This window comes from Anas acuta, chromosome 10 (assembly GCF_963932015.1).
Source record: "Anas acuta chromosome 10, bAnaAcu1.1, whole genome shotgun sequence".
In the NCBI taxonomy this organism is placed as follows: domain Eukaryota; kingdom Metazoa; phylum Chordata; class Aves; order Anseriformes; family Anatidae; genus Anas; species Anas acuta.
This window is the reverse complement of record NC_088988.1, coordinates 22,248,735-22,270,829: the sequence shown is the minus strand read 5'-3', so window position 1 is coordinate 22,270,829 and position 22,095 is coordinate 22,248,735. Positions and strand designations below refer to the sequence as shown.

General features: G+C 43.9%; 1 protein-coding gene and 2 long non-coding RNA genes across 3 annotated transcripts in view; 2 read left to right on the top strand and 1 right to left on the bottom strand.

Moving 5' to 3' along the window:
* LOC137862017 (uncharacterized) overlaps window positions 1–594 on the top strand; it is a 72,145-nt gene extending 71,551 nt beyond the window's left edge. The window contains exon 3 of the long non-coding RNA XR_011100006.1: window positions 341–594. This is a non-coding gene — a long non-coding RNA (uncharacterized lncRNA). The remainder of the gene's footprint in view (window positions 1–340) is intronic.
* A 4,617-nt stretch (window positions 595–5,211) lies between these two features.
* LOC137862075 (uncharacterized) overlaps window positions 5,212–22,095 on the top strand; it is a 74,213-nt gene continuing 57,329 nt past the window's right edge. Inside the window, exon 1 of the long non-coding RNA XR_011100048.1 lies at window positions 5,212–5,449. This is a non-coding gene — a long non-coding RNA (uncharacterized lncRNA). The remainder of the gene's footprint in view (window positions 5,450–22,095) is intronic.
* Window positions 9,167–17,490, bottom strand: LOC137861948 (cysteine protease ATG4A-like). The gene is made up of 10 exons (XM_068693563.1): window positions 17,215–17,490; window positions 16,320–16,421; window positions 15,692–15,764; window positions 14,278–14,357; window positions 13,552–13,739; window positions 13,364–13,442; window positions 12,334–12,479; window positions 11,217–11,273; window positions 9,954–10,065; window positions 9,167–9,681 (listed from the first exon to the last, which is right to left on the bottom strand). The coding sequence occupies exons 1-10, from the start codon at window positions 17,273–17,275 to the stop codon at window positions 9,617–9,619; spliced, it is 963 nt and encodes a 320-aa protein (XP_068549664.1). The 5' UTR covers window positions 17,276–17,490; the 3' UTR covers window positions 9,167–9,616.

Genomic DNA, 22,095 nt, shown 5'->3' with positions numbered 1-22,095 from the left:
TCAAAAAGAACAGAACAGAACAGAACAGAACAAATGAAGCAAGCAGCTAGCTTGCTGGAGACATTGTCTGGGAAGCAGTGAAAACACTTGCAAACAAAAACACGTCAAAGGACTAACTCTTTGAGCTTAATTCTAATCCAACAGCATAACCTCAAAGTCCTGTTTCTGTTCGTAACAGGCTGGTCCAGTAACATGTCCCATTGGATGACTTTGCAGCATAGATGTCAGGAATGCAGCTTGGGATCCCCTCCTTCTACTCAGAGTTCACTTTGAAGGGATGAGCAAGTAATTCTTCCTGGGTTGACGGAAATCTAAAGTCTGTTTTCTAACACTCTTCCAGACGCTTCTCTGTCCATCGGCCTGTCCTGCCAACTCTGGTGTGAGTGTGAAGTTGTGGCAAGAGGGATTTCCCATTCCTATTTGACCTGATGGACACCAGCTTTCCTCGGAAATGGCTGATGTTGCTGAGGAGGCAGCAGTATCAAAGCCCTTGCTGATGAAGGTACAACAAGCTGGGGAGGCTTTGGCATTTCTGCACAACGCTGCTCCCTGACTGTCACTCCAGACTCAGATTCGGAAAGAAGCAAAGCAAGCTAGAGGAAAACTGTACGTCCGGGTAATTTTCTTTTCCTTTTATTTCTTCATTCTTCACTTGTAAGAAAATCTAAATCTTAACCCTTTGTTTGAAAACACGGCTTTACGGAAATGCTTATGGGTGTGCTCCTTCACCTTGTGTGGAACCTGCTTCACCTCGCTTCAGCTATAGGACACCTATGCTCCAATTTATGCTTCCCATGATAAAGCGGTGTTCTTTCGGTATTCTTTTCTGTGATGCTTGCAGGCGAGGTTGAAAAGAGTTGTCAGTAGGATTCTTCGTTTCCTTTGCAGTATCCAAAGCTCCGTATTACCGTGGATCTTCTCCTCTGATCTGGAAAGCTTCACAGGCCAAAAGAGAATTGAGATGAAGAAGGAAATAGTGAATGCTGACCAATATTGCCAAGTACCACCCGTAAGTTTTGTGAAAGAATCCGGTGCATTTCTGTAGTGGTAGAAAGTTCATAAAATCATCGTCGTGCACTTGAAGGCAAGCAATGCTGTAAAAATGAAGAATGCAAGGCCCTGCTTAAGGACAATCTTCAGGCTGCTTCTAGATCAACAGCTTATTTGCTTCTTCCACAACCTCATCTCCGCTTGCTTAGAAGTTGTGAAGGTCGGAAGCACACTCCGTCTTTTTCATCCCCTCTGTGTATCTTTTCCCTGACAGCAACTTCTGTCTTGGCTCTTCACATCCAGCCAGAGCAGTTGCTTTGCCTCCACAACCTGCAGGCTGACCTCTCGTGTGTACCTGTGCTGGACTGAGGGTAATGCTTGTAACGCACACAGATGCTGCATTCACTGTGACTTTTAGAAAAGAGAGCAAGAAGCTAACCTGCACAGCAGACTCTTAGGTTTCTGTCTCTCTCTCTCTCTCTCTCTCTCTCTCTATCTGCATATATATTTCAGTACTTATTTACTTCTTTAAAGATACCTTAAATAGAATAGATACTTTAAGAAAGCTTACTTGTTCTTCCCCTTTCCTTGTTTTTAATGTTTGCTTTTCTAACCAATCCTTAATGTTACAACATTGGATTGATGCAGTACTCAGTCCTTAGAAGTTCTCAAAGCACATCAGTGATTTCTCTATTTCTCAACCTTTCCATCTTCATTGAGATCTCTCATCTGAATTTAGGTATGAGGTGAAGAAGAACACTGCAACCAGCTGAAGCCGTATCAGACACATGCTTCTGCTAGGAAGTCATTCCGAGTGATTCCACGGTGTACTTTAGACAGGTTTGCTCTGGTCCTCTGGACTCAGCATCCCCAAGGGATATTTCAAAGCTCTCGGAAGGACCCGTCATTATCTCTGACACTGCAGCCTCCAGTAGGAAGGGGTAAATATTCCTTGCCCTTGTGCAAAGGAACTACTCAGTTAGCTGTTTCTAACCCAAATCTCGGTGTTGTCTTCTATTGACAGACACCACCCGGCTAGCCAAGCTAAACCACTGAAAATGGAAGGAGTGGGACATCTTCCAAAGCCTGCTGCTGCTTCTAAGCAGAACTGCGCTGTAGGTGGGGACACAGCAAGAGGAAACGTCCAGGCCACGGTGGAACTGCAAGGCACCTGTCTGAGCCACACAACGAAGTCAGCGATTCCCAGTTGGAGACTGTTGCTCGACCAGTGACACAGCAGCTGGAGCGCTTCTGGTTGCTGCTGATGGGTTCCCGTGAATCAGCCAGGCATAGGAGCTATGAGAACGACTGAAGCGATTTGAAGTTACCCGAAAGAAAGAAGAGAGGAGAGAAGAAGACAAGAGGGGAGGGAAGGGGAGGGAATAAAAGGAAGGGAGGGGAGGGGAGGGCAGGGGGAGGGTAGGATAGGATAGGATAGGATAGGATAGGATAGGATAGGATAGGATAGGATAGGGTAGGGTAGGGTAGGGTAGGGTAGGGTAGGGTAGGGTAGGGTAGGGTAGGGTAGGGTAGGGTAGGGTAGGGTAGGGTAGGGTAGGGTAGGGTAGGGTAGGGTAGGGTAGCATAGCGTAGTGTAGTGTAGCGTGTTAGAGGGGAGGGGAGCATAGGAGAGTATAGGGTAGTGTAGGGGATCCAACTTTAGGGGAGTGTAGGGTAGGATAGGGGAGGGGAGTGTAGGAGAGTGTAGGGGAGGGGGGCATAGGGTAATGTAGGGTAGTGTAGCGAACGGGAGTTTAGGGTAGGATAGGGGAGGGGAGTGTAGCAGAGTATAGGGACAGGGAGCATAGGGGAGGGGATGGTAAGGGAGGGGAGGAGACGGGAGGGGAGGGGAGGGGAGGGGAGGGGAGGGGAGGGGAGGGGATGGGGGGGAGGGGAGGGGAGGCAAAAGTGGGGAGAGGAGGCAAAAGAGGGGAGGGGAGGGGAGGGGAGGGGAGGGGAGGGGAGGGGAGGGGAGGGGAGGGGAGGGGAGGGGAGGGGAGGGGAGGGGAGGGGAGGGGAGGGGAGGGGAGGGGAGGGGAGGGGAGGGGAGGGGAGTGCTACCATAAATAAAATTGCCAAATACCTGACATTTTGGATCTGGAGCCAAATCTTTGTGTACATGTCCTCTCCCCGTAGCCCCACGTGCTGACCACCCACCCGAATCTATCATACTGTTGGTCAGAAAGAACAGGGAGCATAGGGGAGGGCAGGGGAGTGGAGGGAAGGGAAAAGAGGGGATGGGAGGGGTGGGGAGCGCTACCATCAATAAAATTGCCAAATACAATGAAGGAGCAGCAGAGCCTGCAACCTCCATTCCCCAACATCCTCCAACCACCCCCCACTGCTCTGTGGGAAATAGGTAGAAGAATCAAGACTGAGGTTTAGCCTGGGATGGAGGTAGTGTGGCGAGGTGGTTTTCTGTTTGGTTGGTTGGTTGGTTGGTTGGTTGGTTTTAAAGTTTTTAAATTCTCACTGTCCTACTTTGTGATCAGTTGGCAATAAATTCAATTACTCTTCCCCAAGCCAAGTCTGTTTTGTCCATGAAGCCATCTTCCAGTCCTGAAATAGAAAGGAAACAGACCTGCAAGCAACTGTTACACAAGTGCAGGAAGAGTGACAAAGGAGGGTTTTGAGGCATGAAGTTACTGCAAGGATGCTCTGCTCTTTCCTCACTTCAGGATGAAAAGCACGGCACTAGTGGGTGGTCTGTGGTGGTAGTTGTTTTTTTGTTGTTTGTTTGTTTGTTTGTTGTTTTGTCAGCTCCACCCCACAGTATTTTGCTTGTTCTACTTGTTTTGGTGTGCCCCCATTCCCTCCCTCAAGGTAAAACATCCCTAGGGGCCATAACTTGCTGTTAGCAAACAAGATCTTGCAAAAGAGTGAAGTTAACATGGCACCACCTGCACTGGTGTATAAATAGTTCAAATATTTTCCCTCACTTTCCTGTAACTTTCCTGTAAATTGCTGGTCAGGAGATAACAAGTGGAGAAATTTAGGATAAGAGAGAGAAAGTTGTGTTTACTATTGCCCTGGAGTTTCTGTTGGTCTGGCCACGGAAATGGAGTACTCAAAATCCTCAGGACACTCATTTTATACCAGATTTATCCTAAAACTGCAGTATTTCTAGGCCCTTGGGATTCTTATCAATTAAAACATACTTTTTCACGCACAGAAGATGCAAAAAAGTGCGTCTACTGCAGTATGCAGACAGAGCCAGTCCTGTCTCTTGATTCCTTCTGCCTTCTGCCTGAAGAGCAGCAGACAATCGAGTTCTTGTCTTCAGTAGCTACGGCCTTAACCAACTGTGCAGTCTGTCCATTCATACACAGAGGAGGAAAAATAGCGTGGAATAACTCCTCTCCTTTGTGCTAACAGAGGAGGGTACAGCTTCCTCACTCCAACCCCACCGAGGCAAACCAGTCAGCAGTGCACGCCAGAGCCTCCGTCTCTTCCCCGTCTCATGATGTGCAGCTGGATCACTCTCCCTTCTATCCCCAGGATCGCTTTCAGCACAGTCCCAGAAGGGTCAGACTCACAGCTTTAGGACCCATCAGAAGAGGCTTTCACTCTTCTGCCACCACACCCCCTATACACATGCAATTTCACACATGCAAAGAGACACCATGGATTGGGGAGTTGCACAGAGAGGAGACCACACCCGTTTGCCTGCCTGCAGTTTGACACCAGTAGGGAGGTAATTCCCGTCAGGAGTTTCCATAGAGATGACAGAATATGGCCCTAGGCTCCTGCTGCTTCTTTCAGCCCTAATTCTTCAAATCCATAGGAACGTAAGAAACTTTCCCAGCCAAGTGCTGCATATCTTGAAGGTTGGAGAACCCACAGCCTTCTGCTTCATTTCATTTTAAAGATCAATCCCAATGTCACTCCCATAGAAGTAGTGGAAGCCATCTGGCTGGCTTGGCTTTCTCTCCAAAGAAGACCAAATGAGAGTTGGTCACGGGTGAGGATGAGCCCTGACAGTTCCTGCATTTTGGTTCTCCTGCAGCCCACAAAGCTCTCACTGCCTTGCCTGAATTTTAACCCCTTTGGAACCAAATCTACAGATTATCTCTGTAAATCCAAAACAGCACTTATTCACCATGTGAACAACAAATGCCTGGGATGGTTAACAGCACTTAGGTGCAAAGGTCAGATATATGTAGCTGCATGTTACACATTTTTAGTCTGAATAGCACAATTTATCCTTTGACTCCATTTTGCTGTCACGTGGATATCAATTTGCAATCATTTGGTCTGTCCTCCCTTTGGTGGCTTCCGTGAGAAGAATCTAGAAGCTGCCCCCCGTTAGATAACGGCTCCACTGCTGGCCAGAGCCAAGCCAAGAAACGATGTCGCTTGTTCCTCTGGGAGAGCATATTGAAGAAAGGAGAACAAAAATAACAACAAAAAGCTGTTTCACAGGGAGAAAGAGAGGAGAAGCAGCCCTGCAGCCCCCCAGGTGAGTGCAGCAGGAGGGCAGGAGGCAGCAGCAGTTCCCCTGCGGGCTGTGCAGGGAGAGGCCCCCGGTGGAGCAGGCTGTCCCCCTGCACCCATGGGTCCCACATGGAGCAGATCTCCACGCTGCTGCCCCCCTGTGGGTGGAGGAGCCCCCGGTGGAGCAGGTGGCTGTGGCCTGGAGGAGGCTGCGGCCTGTGGAGAGCCCCCGCAGGAGCAGGCCCCGGGCCGCAGCTGCAGCCATGGAGAGGAGCCCACGGGGAGCAGGGGCAGAGAGGGACCTTGGAGGAGGGAACTGTATCCTCTTTTTTCATCGGTGCTGAGATTGAGGATCAGGATTTCGTGGTAGGAATTTGTTTAGATGAACCAATTTACATCCATATGGGCTTTGTATGTTTGTTTCACCTTGTCTTGCAGGACCATCTTGGCTGGGTCTGCAGTGTTGTGCAAAAGTGAAGTTTTTCACAATAAAGAGCAGCTTTTTTTTCGGGGAAAAGGCTGAGGTGGCCTTCATCAGAGTCTTGTGACCTGAAAATGCAGAAAATGGGTGCATGGCTGGCTGGCTGGGTGGGTGGGAGTTGGGAATTCAGCCTTGGGATCAGAACTGGGACGTTGTTGGGATAGGAAATGATCAGTGGGATGGGAAGTGATGATGGGGATAGGAACTCATTGGAATGGGATAAATGGGTTTTATTTTTATTGCATTAAATCCACTTTATTGACTGTGTTGTACAGTATGGCGTTGTTTTATTACTATAAAATTATGATGATTATTATTTAATCTTATTAATTAAACAATTTTTATACGTTATTATATTATAAATTATAAATATTAATATTTATTGTATTGTTTTTATTCCTTTTCTACCCTATTAAACTCTCTTTATCCCAGTGCACTGCTTTGGACTTTAGTTTTCCTTCCGAGTCGTTGTGGATTCACTCCGGATGGGGGGACATTAGCGAACGCCTGTGTGCTTCAGATCCAAGGTCACCTTTGCCCTCAACTCAAGATACATGTTTGCATCTGTTGTCGTGAAACAATGTTAACAACATCAACAAAAAAGTTCCCTACTTGCCAGCAGCATCCCTACCTTTGCTGGGGTCTGCTCTGTGCATTTTGAAGACCGTTCCATGCTATTCAGCCCCTTCAGGGGGAAATTGATGGTTCTAGGAAAATGCGTCTTGACCTGATGCAAAGCTGTGACTCAGCACCCTGCAGCCCCCGCAACCCCTGGCATTTTACCTGCAGCCCCTCCAACAACTCTGATGTTCCCTGCATCGACTTCAACCACTGCGGTGGGACCTGAGGCCCCTCAAACCCGTGTCACTCGCCCTGCAGCCCCTCCAGCCCCTGGCATGTTCCCTGCAGCACCTCGAGCCCCTGGCATGTTCCCTGCAGCCACTCCAAGCCTGGCACAGGCCCTACAGCTGGCTGCGGGGACTATCCAGAAATCCATTCCAGAAATACAGTGATGGCAAGGAGCCCTCCACTTCATTCTTCCTTTTTTTTTCTAGCTGGAAGCATTCAGAGTTGTCAACGGAATTGGTTTGGAGGAGTAGGAAAGACAGAATTGCTGGGTTTCTGCTTTCTCCCAGAAACTATCAGACCACAACATGACAGTTGTCTTTCTTTTACATTCTTTTACACCTGGATCTTTCTCAGTTTTATGAGTGTGGGGTATTCCTTCTTTCTCCCTTTACCTTCCTCCCTCCCTCCCTCCCTCCCTCCCTCCCTCCCTCCCTCCCTCCCTCCCTCCCTCCCTCCCTCCCTCCCTCCCTCCCTTCCTTCCTTCCTTCCTTCCTTCCTTCCTTCCTTCCTTCCTTCCTTCCTTCCTTCCTTCCTTCCCTCCTTTCGTTCTGTCTGTCTGTCTGTCTCTCTCTTTCTCTGTTTCTGTCCAGCACTGATTTTATGGCTACGTGTGCATATCCACAGTGTACAGTTTTCTCCGTTCTGTTTCTTCCCTGAGTCTTGCCCCTCTTCCCTGCAACTGAACAGCATTGCCTTGATCAAGGAAGTGGCAACATGCGGCTTACACAGTAAACTGCTGAAATTACAGCTATAACCATGGAGCACAGCTGCCGATCAACACAAGACCACCAATCGCTCACATTTCTAAACTGCTCGTCACAATTCTTCCGTATGTAGGCTGTGATGCTGCTCATTTCTTAAGCACCCATCCATTTCTTCTCTTCCCAGACCCTCAAGGTGTCCTGGTCAAACCACCTCCCTTCCTCTTGCCCCATCTGGCTCTCCCACCTTCCTTTTCCCTCAAGGCTCAACTTTTTTTTTTTTTTTTTTCAGCATAAGAGCTCCATAGAAGCTGCTGCTGCCCACCTCCGAGTTGACTAGGGCTGAACTACTGAAAAAGAAAAGAAAATCTATAAATAAGAGTGAGAGATGGTGAATACCTAACCATCTCTTAAAAGCAGGATTTTAAGAGAATAAGTAATTGATAAATGGAGTTAAGATCGGAGGGAAAAAAATCCACTGTTGCAATCAATAGAGTTAAGAAGTTTTTCAAGTACATTAGGAACAAAAATTAGAGTAATGACACAGATCTGATACGGGATGGGTATTGCTTCAGTGAGAAATGATGGAAAAAAACACAACACAACACATGTGTATGTGTTGTTGGGTATTTGTAAAAAAAAAAAGAAACAAAAAAACAGGTTAATGAAAACTGCATGCTCAATTAGATGATTTTTTTGTTGTCATTGGTAGGGAATTGTGTGCTTTACAACACACTATGTGTTATATATATATATTATATATGTTTTTTATATGTTTTATATATGTTTTAATAAAATAAGGAAATGATATTTTTTTTCTACGTTTGTGGTTTCCAAACTGTAGTTAATAAACATTAAACAAGATGCAATAGGATCTCGTTAACTCTTTTGTTTGAAAAAACAGTGGCCCTGATGGAGAGGTGCAAGTGAGAGGAGACACTATTCAGTATTTCTCTATGTTGTCATTTATTGGTGAAGATGAAAGTCTGCAGTTCATGTTCATTACACTAGCATGACAAAATGACCACAAGGGGGACTGTCTGGTAGTGAAAAGGAACTTCAGCATGGATTAAAAATCTTTGCCTTTCTTTATTCTGAACTGTTTTTCTTATGGCTGCTAGAGAGAGATTCTCTGCCTTAGAAATAAAACTGCCCAGGCTGTTCTGATAAACCTGTAGGGTTAAGGCACTTCTACCAAAACAGATTTCAAAAGGCAAGAAGTCAAAAAGCAACAATTCAGTAATCTGTGTACGCTTATATATTAAGTTTTAAGAAAACCTGGTTTATATTTAGTTCACACAAATTAACCAAACATAGCAGCATACAACCTAAGAAAAGCTTAAGAAATTTATTAGATGCACAGATAAAGTGCTGTAACAGAGAAACTTGTGTAAATCTATTCTAAAATAAATAAGGTACAGTTAAACCACCTTTGACTCGTTTTAACTCGGAAAGAAATAACCTAAGTTTTAATCATTTGAATTTTAAGGTCAAGGTGAAATATACCATAACTATAACAGTGGTTGCGATCTGTATCAACTATTGAGTCTCCTGTTCCTCTTGAGGTCTCCCAGAAACAGGAAGGCTATTGCAAAATGTATACATTAGACATAGTTCCTTTTACAGAAACATTTTTGTAATAAAGTCTGGTTGCTCAAATACATGTTAAAATATTTAACAAGGAAACAATTTTCTCCTGATCCAGTCGATCTTTTAAACAAGACAATGTATTTTTCCTATGACGCAGCCCACAGGAGGGAACAGAAGTAAACATCCTCCTTAACTGAAGACTGTTTTGCTTGAAGAACTAAACTATTGCATTATTATATGAGAGCAAGAAATATCCATTTGGGTTATCCCTTTCTCCAAACATGGTGCCCAGTGATACATGTATTTTTGCCTTAATCTCAAAGGCCCGTTTGTCTCCAGGTAAGGTACGTTAAAAAGAGATTCCCTTTAAGCATCTTATCACAAGAGCTCTTACTGCCTTTCCATCCGGGGAAGCTTGTGTGTTAAACTGCCCTTGGAGTTTTGGATGCTACTAGATTTCTGTGCTCTGTTATCCATAATTTCAGGCACTTCGGGGCTAACATGGCTGTTTAAGTCAATGCAATAATATTACCAATATATTCAACACTCAGAAGAGTCACCACAGTTTCCTTCACACACTCAGGATTTCAAATTCTTCTTCCACTTCAAATAGCTTGTCAGTAGATTCAATGAGTTCTGTAAAAAAAGATAAAGAAAAAAATGCTTCTAAAGACATGCCTGATTTTGTTCACTTAAAAAAAAAAAACTTTGAAAGACGCATTCCAGAAAAGTACTTTGTAAGAGTGAAAAAAAAAATCTGTGCTAGCAATTGTATGGCTTGTTTGGATACATGCCTGCTATATATTGCTTGACACTCACAAAGGATAGTTATTCTACCTGTGATTATTCTTTTATTTGCTAACGAGGAACATAACATTGCACAATTAGGCTTTTAATCGGTGCCTTACCTGCTCCTGTGGTTGTCACTTCTGGTTTTGTTGGAGGTATGAAAGGAGGCCAGTGTGGCGGGTGCTTCTGGACCAGCTCCAACATCCGTAGACTCTGCTGCTTTAGAATCTCCTGAGGACAGAATGCTTTCATTTTAAAAGCTGGCTCGGGAGACGCTTCAAACACAAAACGTGTCTGCTTAATTGAAAGTGTTTTTTAATTACGCATGTCCATCAGGAAAAAAAGTCTTTATACAGACATACTGTGAAATCCAAGCACCATGGTCTCTGTAATACATCCCTAGTTCAAACACATCTGGAAGACAGATCTCTTGAACTGTACTACAAATTATCAGTCTTATCATCTTTTGATATCAGCTTTGATATCTGCAAACCTGTAATTTTGTTTACATGTAGCAAGCACACTAGGAATGTACAATATTTTCTGCTTTTTAAAAGAAAGTTGCTTGCATAGAACTCTCCTCAAGTTTTCTGTTGATCAATAGCACAAAAGACAGATCTATCAGCTCCTCCAAAGGGGAAAAAAAAAAAAAAAAACGCATCAGATTTTGAAGGACAGGTTTTGGTCAGGAAAAAAGGTGTTCCTGAAGCCAAACGCTATTCCTCTTCAAAGAGAAGTTACCTTCTGTCCTGTATTTCAGTTATTTACAAACTGTTTTCCTTAGATGATTTTTTTTTTTTTTTAAATAAATGCCTTTAGAGGTTGATGGTACTTTACATTCAGACGTCTGGTGCTTAGCTTAACAGCTGCATGCAGAAACATCCTCAAGTCTGTTTCCTGTGGCAGCCAGCACCTTCTGTTCTCCCTAGATCAGCAGGAGCTAGAGGCCTGCAGCACTTACAGAATCAGATCTTTAAGATAGCAGGGACTAACAGTCATAATTAGAACACGCAATCTATTATGTCAAACAATAAAAAAGGATCAGGAAGCAAATCATTGACACATCACTACAATATGGCAGTTAAACCTTAGTCATTTAGTGAGAATTAGAAGTTAAAAGCAAGTGTCACCCAGTAACACCTTCAAGTGTGTATGTTTACACCCATTTTCCAACTGGCAGGGTTTGTGGCTGGTAAAGTGCTGAACAATTTCCAATTAGCAATTCAGTAGTATTGCCTTACCCTGATGCTTTAATGCATTCTTCTCCATGGCTCATACAATTTGTATACAAAGGAAAATGCAAAGGAAAATTTTACAAAAAACAGACAATAAAAACCAGACTTTATAAAGAACAAATCGAGATGCTAAGTTCCCACTCTTACCTTTTGTACAAGACTACACCAGTTATCAAAATCACATTCTTCTTTGCAAAAGAAGCCCTTAGGGGAAAAAACAAACACACAGAGTTTTACCTTTGCAGATGGTAGGTATGTGGTACCAGCAGGTAAGGCGGTTTGACCTCTGATACAGTAATGCCCTGTACGATCAGTAGATATAAGACTCCAAATATGTGGCAGCTCTAGGGAGAGAACCCACGGGGAGAACAAGGCCCTGCAAACCCCTAACGAAATAGTCAACCAAAAAATAGCAGCAGCTCCTGTGTGCTCCTCCATGGAGCGCCACCCAGTTCCTACAGTCCAGGTATCAGCAGAAGCTGAAAACTTGTAGATGATGGACCACCTAAGGAACATTTCCATTCTGGTATCTATACTGAAAATATTTGCTCTTCATTATGATTTTGTCTGTCTCGTTGCATCATGCCACATTTTGCACAGTTACGTAGTTAAGTATTAAAACAAAACAAAACAAAACAAAACAAAAAAACTTTCTAAAAAGCAGCAGTATTAAAAAACAGGTATGTGAATGAATGACAGATACCGGTATCTTTACAGATTGTTTAAAGCTTTAGAAACACATCCCACTGGTGACAACTGCCAATCACCCAATCACAGGATACTGGCATGGGATCAGATCCAATTTTTTCAAATACCACAGTACCCCCATGACATTTTGGGTGAATTACAAATAATACATTTGTATTTGTAATTTGGGGTGAAATACAATAATTCCACTTAAACATTTTTAACTTATGATAGAAAGTAAGTTTAAGTAACTTGTCTAGAGGTGACCAAACATAAAGTAGTGATAGAATAAAACACGTAAACCTGTTTCAGTTCCTTGCTCTGACCATTATAATGCCTCTTGAAAGAAGTAAAAGCTGCTCAGTAAAGAAAACAAAGCGAGCTCCCTACAGTACAGACAGCTCCCCACTTGCCCTAAGATTCTCCATGTAGTTATGTACAAACTACTATGTGTTGATCACAGAAGACAGCTTTGTGATCTTGGTTCTGTTCAAGGAGATGCATTGCTGCCCTTACCAATGTAGAGAGACATTACTTTGAGATAAAGTATATGCATTCAAGATTTCCTGACACTTACTAAAGCTACTGAAGGGTCCAAATTCATGATCTTCATTCTATGTGGGGCTTCCTGGCAGTGGAAACTCTCATCGTCAACCGTGCCATTTTCTTCTGAATCTACAAAGCTTTGAGTGGTGTGAGGGTCCAGATAGATCAGCTCATTGCCTGGATGGGTAAAAGCCGTATGTTAAAAATAAGCAAGTGACATTAATAAGCACTTGGTCCAGAACTGTAAAATAGAAATTAGATTGCCATCGCAGTCAGTATAATCTAGACTTTCCAGCTAGGGATTCTTTAAGAGAATCGGAAGGTTTAGACACAACGTTTCCCACAGGGTATTTAGTATAACTTCCTATTGTGACCTATTACTGTAATTTTTTGGTTGGATATGTTCTATCTTTGTCACATACTTTTATTTTTCCATGTGAGATCCAGTACTTTTTTTTTTTTTTTTTAAAAAAATCTCAAGTGTTGTAAACACTAACATTTGACAGATTAAAAGGTACAGGATGTTCACAGATGCAATCTGTAATCCCACTAGGCATTCATTCAGAAATTGGAACAAAAAAGCCTAACTAAAACAGGTTAGGTTTTACAAAAGGACAAAATAGGGTTGCAAAATTTTGGCCCAAAGTGGGGTGAAATCTGAAGGAATGCATTTTAAATTAATTAGAGCAATACTTAATAACAGAAGGTATGCAAAAGGTGAAAAAGATACTGCTATCAGAAACAGTTTTGAAATACAAGAAAATAAAAGTGACATTTGACCAATACACTTGTCAAATGCTATCAGCTATTCTTAGTACGTTGCTCTTGTTGACGTCATCACTTATTTTTACACCTAGCTTTGCTGTTAACTTTCTGCTCCTGTTAAGGATCATCTCATACTGTTTCTAAACTCTTTTAGATATGCTTCTTCATTTATTTTATTCTATTCTCATCTTTCTTTACTTCTAGAGGTTCACGCTTAGACTCCTTACTATTTCCCCTTCAAAAAATGTTCTCTTTTGATCATCTGCACATTTGGAATAAGTTTCTTTTTTCCTTACCTAAAAATCCTATGAAATAATAGGCATTATTTGGTTTCCCTCCTAATGCTCCCAAAGACTGTGGCATCGTAAAGCATTCCTAGGAGTTCAAAAGGAATAAAGGAAATTGTAATTCATTTCTTTACTGACATCACAGATACCCAAACTTTTTTGACAGTAACGAGCAATGAATTGAAAGAAAACCTTACTTTAAATGCATCAATATATACGGGATTTATGTGATTTATCCCTAGTCGTAGAGGTATAATAAGCAAGAGGGGTTGCCAGCCTGTGCAGAGTCCTCCTGCGTTCTTGCTTCGGCCAAGAGCACTTCTGTGCAAATGTGCACTGCTGTGGGACGCGCTGCTGCTCTGAGGAGGGGACCGGCACATTTTTTCTGCGGGAATAAAACTAGAAATCAGTCAACGCACAGAGGAACACAAAGCAGATCTTCCTCTCAGTAGTGAATTAAGCTAGTTTGCCAGGGATCTTTATAGGGCACCCAAGACAAAACGAGCCGGGCATGGCAATTACAGCTATTTAGTAGAAGTAATTCTAGCAGACAGTATGTGCTGGCACGTCCAAGTGAGACGTTAGATAAATGATTGGGGGATGACAATTTAAGACTGCAGTGACATGTACTATTAATGTTATTAATACTGTCAAGCTTTGCCTATAAAACGCCAGAGAAATGAAATGGCAGAAATGAGGACAGTAGAAATTCTTCAAGGAGCTCTTCACATCCAGTGATGTGAGCACGAAGTTGGCATCAGGGATCAAAAAAACACAACTGAGTTTGTATGTCCTTCTTCCCTCTTCTTACCCTTGCAAGACAAAGCCATGGCCCCCCAAGTATTTGTTCATGTTTAGATACATGCTGGCAAATGGAGTCAAATCAGAAACTGTTACCAGAAAACTGACGAGGTGTCACTTACTGATGTCTTCAATGACCACCGTATTGCCCATAGATACATAAACTGCTAATGAATTCCATTCATCAAATAAAGCAAGCTTCCTAGAAAACATTAAGGTACTAATTAATATAAACTAGTTGGATCAAAAGGGTAGCTTTACACTCAGAACCATTTATTTATTTTTTTTTTTCTTAAGAAAAAACATCCTTTCTGCATTTTTTAAAGTCTCCATGTAAGAAAAAGAAAACTTTAAACATTGAATGTTTAATATCTTTAGAAAAATAGGTACTGAGTGGTACCAGGAAAAACATATGCGCTGCACCATGTGCAAACTGTTTTGTCTTACTGCTAAGTGCAGTGACAGTAACAGTCCAACTACATCAAGTTTATTACTTTTTATTGCACTCGACAGTCTCTGCAATGGGTTCTTGCCCAATTGTGTCTTTTCTCATCTGGAAAAGAAAAAAAATCCTATGCCAGTTTTGCAGATTACTTTTTGCTTAAGAAATTCCACTGAATTCAGTGGAATTACTTCTGCCTGAGCCTGCGTGCACAGCAGAAATGGGGCATTAAAAGCTAAATCAGCTAAGGGTTTGGGGCACCAAAACTTCAGTGGGAGACAGCAGCACACAGTTTTATGTCCACTTCTGCAAAATCCAAACCTTTGGGGAAGGGAGCTACACTCTTAAGCTGCACTGGCAGAATTAGCTGTTTCAAATAAGCCAGAAAGAAATGGGGGTGAGCGTTTCACCATGAAAAACTTGGCCATGAAAGATCTGGAGTCCAGGGCATGCTTCAGCTCCCCTCCCTCTTCAGATCATGTGCCTGTTCCAGGGTGTCAAAGACTTGCTGCTGAGCTCGCAGGACCTGTAGCCTAGCCCCTGCCTGAGGTAAGACACCTCCACGTACCCCTGGAGAACTGAGCAGCCTCAGTTCCTTTCAGTGTGGCTCCCAGACTATGAGGAGCTGCCCATCTTTATCCAGTAGCCTTGCTGGCAGAACTGCTGCTCAGAAAGGGAGGAATTGCAGCTCAGTTCCCTCCTCAGCCGAGATGGCTTCTCTCTGATGTTTCACGCCACCACTCCGACCTACACGGTGGCACTCTCGACCTGCCAGAGCTGTGCCACTGTGCAGAAAGGAATATACATCTGTGGTGTGACTGGTGAGGGCATGCAGACGGCATAGCAGGAGACCTTCCTGCAGTTTCTTCTCCTCAGGCTCTTCCTTTATTAAAATTTAGAGGTCACCCATTCCCAACTCAGTACCTGCACACCGAGCTGTGGCATGACATTCCATGCTGCACTTGTAAAGAGATGGCAAGTACATTCCTGACTGTGGGACAGGGGGAGATGCAGCCTTCAAAACTCTGCCTGGGCCTTGTCTTGGCTGCCTCAGGGGAGTACGTTCTGAATGAGACTGGTATGATCTCACTTACTTTAGTACTTGAGCAACTGTATTTGGTCCAAACCATTCTCCAATTGACTTCCCCTCTCCAACACCCACCTGTGCTGTTTTCATAGTGAAAAAAAGACACACGTACACAAAATCAAAGAAAAATGAGACCATAAAGAATGTGGGAACAATATACAGTAAATACCGTGACTGTCAAACATTCTAGAGTAACTGCAATCTGTATTTAGCAATAACACTTATTTTCTCAATCTATGCTCTTTTCAAAACTTAGGGAGTGCCAGTTTCTTTAATAAACAAAAGGCTTCTAAACTACAATGAGAATTACAAGTTAACAAATGTTAGTGCCCTTTATTACAAATTACAGCAATAAGCTACAAGACTGTCTATTCTAACATTACTGACTCTGGTACCCAAGGCTTACAGAGTTTATCAAGAGCTAGATTCTAGTACATGGCTTTATTTAGGTCTCAGGGAATGTTTCTGTACTACTAGTCTTTGCGCCCATCTGCATACCTTTTTATTTTTGTATAAGCATACACATTGTCTTCACATCCACTTTTTAAAATTGTGAATTAACATACTGCAAATTAGTGATTCAACACAGTAGGAATTTCAGTGGAAAAAACCTGAAAGTTTATGTTTGTTCTTACCCATCTGGTGGATTGAATAACAGCAAGCCTTCCTGTTGAGAAAGCATCGTAGGATTCTGTGATATTCTTCTGGTTGTTTTTTGTGTTTTTCCCATTGCCAATCTGAAAGGAAAAATTGATATAGAATAAAAAATGGTGACGTTTTCATTACACTGATCAAATGTCTAGACAGCAGAAAGCTTTATAATGAGATGTTAAAAGACATTTCAATTCATCTCGAATATTTACATTTTGTGTAGAGCTCCTAGAATTCCAAGCTTGTTATTTATCATCAAGCTGCCCTTTATCATCATAGGCTAGATTGTAAAAACAGGGAAAATAAAACAAAACAAAAACATCAACTGCAAACATATTCTGATGGATCATGCTGCGTGTTGATAGCCATTCCAGTATCTATGAGCTTCCAAGATTATTTAAAAGTACAGGCTGTGTTTAGACCTTGTTGGATTTCTAAGCACCCATTAAATAACAACATAAGATCCATACAGAAAGTCCAAACACTCCACTGGCAGCATCCTGGGATGTGACATGCATGCTTAAGAGCTTGCACCAGGGGGGTTTGGACCTCGTGCTGCTGACAAGCGAGTAGTGAAGAGAAGGGTAAGAGCACTGTCCCACGGTGGCAGGTTTTCCCTTGGCCTCAACTTGGGTGTTACACTAAAAGGTTTATAAAATAATGGCGACAGGATTCCCCATTTGTTCTCCTTCTATGCCTATTTCTCTGCTTCAGGCTGGGATGATTTCACCCAGCTGAATATGAATTGATTCATTAGGAACTGTTACCAGGGCATCAAAGAAAGTCTCACTAATAAATTCAGGGTTTGTGCTTTTAATGGAGTACTTACGAAGAAGCGTCTGCAGACAATACCGAAGTTCCCTCAGGACCAGCACTCACCTCTCCCTAAGTGTCTGCAGATCAGTGCTTGGGCCAGCATCATCTGCCCGCATCGCAGCATACATCCCCAGCCAGCGTCCGACGAAGGACCCGTGCCTCCTGTTAGGAAAGTTCAGCACAATCAGTGCAGGCTTTCAACTGGGTGCAGCACCACAGAGGACATTTCAGAGTGCTAGAAAACAGATAGGGCTGCTGAAGCCTCCATGAACTGTCCTACAGATAAAAGGCACAGAGCAAGACTTTGGTTCCATGCTGTTGGTCTAATTCTAATCTCTGCATTGCACAAATAAACAAAATTCATTTATTCCTTGTGGAGCTGGCTTACTCTTTTCATTCTTCAAGCAGCATTCACAAACCATTTACTGCATGCTATACAACATGATCACCTGTTTACATACAGACCTAAATAAACACTGATTTTAATAATCTTCATGTTTGCATAAACAGTTAAAATGATGCTCAAAATGCGCTAATACTCTAGAAATATTTTCCCAGCCTACGATGCCATCACTTATCTTGCTATTTCATTTAGAACAATGCAGCAAATCTGCAGTATACTCACCAATAGGCGAAAACTTTCTTCTATACGTAAACCACACGTAAACCACAGTAAACCACACGTGAACACACCTTGGCTTATTGTCTGACTTTGGCTTATGGTGCGTCTGTTGCTGTGTCCAGCACAGTGCAGCCCCTAAATTGCTACCAAAACCTTGCCACAAACCTCAATCCCCCTGTTAAAAGAGACCCTCTTGTTTGTTGCCCTTCTTTCGACACTCTCTAACAGTTTTATGTCTTCATACATATATATACAACAAAACATCAAAGAGCTCAGCAAGGTCCACCAAGGAAAGGAAGCAATGCAGGAGAAAGAAGACAGGACAACAGGGAGAATGGGCAGCATAAGGGAGGAGGCAGCCAGTGGCCTTAAAAACAAAGCCTAAAAAATAACTTCCACTAGTGGGACATAGTGAATTGGAGCTCTGGGGTCTGCATCTAGAGATGTCTTTTCTATTTATCGTGTTGTTGTGGAGATGGGTCCTCTGGCTTTGGTTGTGTTTTTTCATGTTGGGCAATTATCTCCCAAGAAGAACCCCCTGTTGGACAGAAAGGTAGAGGTGTGCTCCAGAAACACAGTGATGGCAAGGAGTCCTCCACTTCATTCTGGCATTTTTTTCCAGCTGGAAGCATTCCCAGTTGTCAACGGAATTGGTTTTGAGGAGTAGGAAAGACAGCATTGCTGGATTTCTGCTTTCTCCTCCATCCTATCAGACCACATCATGAGAGTTGTCTTTGTTTGATGTTCTTATGTCGCGTTCTGTTATTCTACATTTTTTTCTCTCTGATGTGATTTTATGTTCTTCTGTTACGTTATGTTCTTATGTTCACAACAGGACTCCTTGCCAACACCGCCTCACAGACACCTGGGCCAAAGAGCAGGGCCTTGAGCGGCTAGCTCACCATGACAGAGCTCATTTCCTTCCCAGTAGCTGCCAGGTGCCCTCTGGGGGCATTTCGGGGCTACAGCATGGGAAGACTTCTTTGGGGTGGGAAGCCATTGGGCTAGGAAATGGGCAATGTTCCCTAGGAAGGAAATCCCTGGGAAGCAAAAGCCTTGGGATGGGAAGTCTTGAATGGGGTGGGTACCATTCCCTGGGGAAGGAAGTGCTTGGAGAAGTCCTCCAAGAGAGGGGAATTCTTTGGGACGAGGTCTCTTTGGCTGAAGAAACGCTTCGTGTTGATGGGGCAGATTTCGTCTGGGTTGCTGGGAATGTGCCATGCGGTGAAATGGCAAGGATGGGCACTGCTGCTGAGGCCGAGAAGCTGGTCGTGGGCTGGGCAAGCCTTGGGCCGGGCAAGTGGTGGTGTGGAAGCGTCGTGGGCATGGCAAGTGCTGCGTGGGAGGGCAAGCCTGCTGGGGATGGCCAAGTCTTGCGCTGGGCAGCCTGCTTGGCTCCAAAGCCTGCAGTCCTCCCCAAGATGTCGGCGAGGGGCTGGTCAGCCGTTGGGACGGAACCCCCGTTGCCCGCGTTCCCCAAGCAACCGCCCCACTCTCCAGCCACCATGGCAGGTCCAGCAGCCGGCTCCCGCTCCTCCTGGGGCTGCGGCCCTGCTGGCGAGCCAAGCGCCCCAGAGCTCAGCCCAGCGCCAGCAACAGCAACAATTAAGTTACCTTATTTATTATTTCATGTTATTTCATAATTTCATGTTCAGTTATTTCATGCAGCCCGCTCCCGCTGCCCATGCTCAGGCCGGGCATGGATGTGGGCATGGCCAGCACGGACGGCAGAAAATGGGTGCATGGCTGGATGGATGGCTGGATGGGAGTTGGGAATTCAGCCTTGGGATCAGAACTGGGAGGTTATTGGGATAGGAAATGATCAGTGGGATGGGAAGTGATGATGGGGATAGGAACTCATTGGGATGGGAAAAATGGGTTTTATTTGTATTAAATTTACATTTTAAAATTTTACTTAATTTCCTGGGTTTTATTATTTATTTAATTAAATCCACTTGATTGACTGTGTTGTACGGTATGGCATTGTTTCATTATTATAAAATGATAAGTATTTAATATTATTAATTAAACAATATTTCTATATTTTATACTCGTAAGGGGGTGTCGAGAGGCAGGAGACCTTTTCTCCATGAACACCAGCGACAGGACCCACCGCAACGGGGTTAAGCTGAGGCAGGGGAAATTTAGGCTTGACATAAGGAGGGGGTTCTTCACAGAGAGGGTGGTTGCACACTGGAACGGGCTCCCCAGGGAAGTGGTCACTGCACCGAGCCTGTCTGAATTTAAGAAGAGATTGGACTGTGCACTTAGTCACATGCTCTGAACTTTTGGGTAGACCTGTGCGGTGTCAAGAGTTGGACTTGATGATCCTTAAGGGTCCCTTCCAACTCAGGATATTCTATGCTTCTATGATTCTATGATACATTATAAATTATCAATATTCTCATTTCTTATTTTGTTTGTTTTTATTCCTTTTGTACCCTATTAAACTCTCTTTATCACAGTGCACTGGTTTGTTCTTATACTTTTTCTTATACTGTGGAGCCCAAAACTGCACTCAGTACTCAGTACATGGAATACCAAGAGAGACTGCCTGGCATTTTCTCTTCTCTGCAGAAGCTCTGTTGCTAACACTGTCCAGAAATCACCACTGTCACAGACAGTAGGAGCATTCCCTCCTCCCACAGTTGGTTCTTCCCCCCCAAGACTTAGACACCATCCAGAAAAATAAGAAGAATAATACTAATAAAGTAATAAAATAAAATAAAATAAAATAAAATAAAATAAAATAAAATAAAATAAAATAAAATAAAATAAAATAAAATAAAATAAAATAAAATAAAAAAGTAAAATAATAAAATTAATTAAAATAGTCAAAAGCCGTCAGGAAGGCAGTGGTGCAGACTGTGGAGAGCCTGGGTTCAAATCCTTCTTCTGTGAGGCTCTGAACCTATATCCCACCACAATCTCTCTGCTAATGTATGGCAGGGAAAGGAGGAAGAAAGAACATATCTCCTGCACTTTCCATTTATTGTTGACTGACAATTCTGTAGAGTTATAAAGCCTCAATCAGTGAGATACAGGGTTCTTCTCACATTGTCTCACTGTGCCCTAAGCGGAACAGCTCTCATTTAATAGATGCTTCACCACAAAATCATGAGTCATCTGCAGTTTTGAACTTTTCTGGGATCAAGTCCCTTCAGATGGTTGAGGAATCTGCTCCAGCACCTATGTAAACTGGTGCTCTACTAAGCTAGTGAGTGAACAAGAGAGAAATCCTCTGCTAGATGACTTGACAAATTGGGTCTGAAAATAGTGTTGAGGCAGAATAGTCCACGATTTTTGCCTTGGGTGCACAGAGGGATTGGGTGTTGTAGACTTCTTTTATTCTTCATTAAGATAAACATTTTCAAAAATGTGCTTGTTCAACCTTGCTCCCACTGTGTGCATGGGAGGGAGATAACTGAAAGTGGGGAGCGTTGCTTGGATCCTGCAAGTGGCTGAGGTCCACTGGGGTTGGAGGCTTTCTTCCTCCTTTTGGAAATGCAAAGCAACCCTGCACCTCCCCTGCACTTGCAGGAGGATCATGACAGCCCAAAGCACAGCGGCTTTGTAATTGCTGCATACACTTCGATCGGATTTACGTGGCAAGGGTTTGGTAGCAGGGGCCTGCAGGGATGGCGTCTGTGAGAACAGTCCAGACAACAGCCAGCTCCAGATAGCTCCAAAAGGGCCCCGGCGCTTGCCAGAGCTGAGCCAATAAGCGATGTTGTTTGCACCTCTGGGAGAGCAGATGGAAGAAGGGGGAAATACTGCTGCACAACAGAAGCTGGAAGAGCAAGGAGTGAGAAGCAGCCCTGCAGCCCCCAAGGTGAGTGCAGCAGGAGGCAGGGGGTGCTCCAGGCAGGCAGCAGCAGTGCAGGGAGATGCCCCCGGTGGAGCAGGCTGTCCCCCTGCACCCATGGGTCCCACATGGAGCAGATCTCCACGCTGCAGCGCCCCTGTGGGTGGAGGAGCCCCCGGTGGAGCAGGTGGCTGTGGCCTGGAGGAGGCTGCGGCCTGTGGAGAGCCCCCGCAGGAGCAGGCCCCGGGCCGCAGCTGCAGCCATGGAGAGGAGCCCACGGGGAGCAGGGGCAGAGAGGGACCTCGGAGGAGGGAACTGTATCCTCTTTTTTCATCGGTGCTGAGATTGAGGATCAGGATTTCGTGGTAGGAATTTGTTTAGATGAACCAATTTACATCCATATGGGCTTTGTATGTTTGTTTCACCTTGTCTTGCAGGACCATCTTGGCTGGGTCTGCAGTGTTGTGCAAAAGTGAAGTTTTTCACAATAAAGAGCAGCTTTATTTTCGGGGAAAAG

Excerpts from the sequence above, each read along its gene's own strand:
- LOC137861948 (XM_068693563.1), bottom strand. The coding sequence starts at position 17,275 with ATGCTGCGATGCGGGCAGATGATGCTGGCCCAAGCACTGATCTGCAGA. Across the intron at positions 12,480-13,363 it reads TTATTTCATAGGATTTTTAG|GCAATGAGCTGATCTATCTG; the intron begins GTAAGGAAAAAA and ends TTACCCATCCAG. Across the intron at positions 11,274-12,333 it reads TGGACCCTTCAGTAGCTTTA|GGCTTCTTTTGCAAAGAAGA; the intron begins GTAAGTGTCAGG and ends TTTTCCCCTAAG.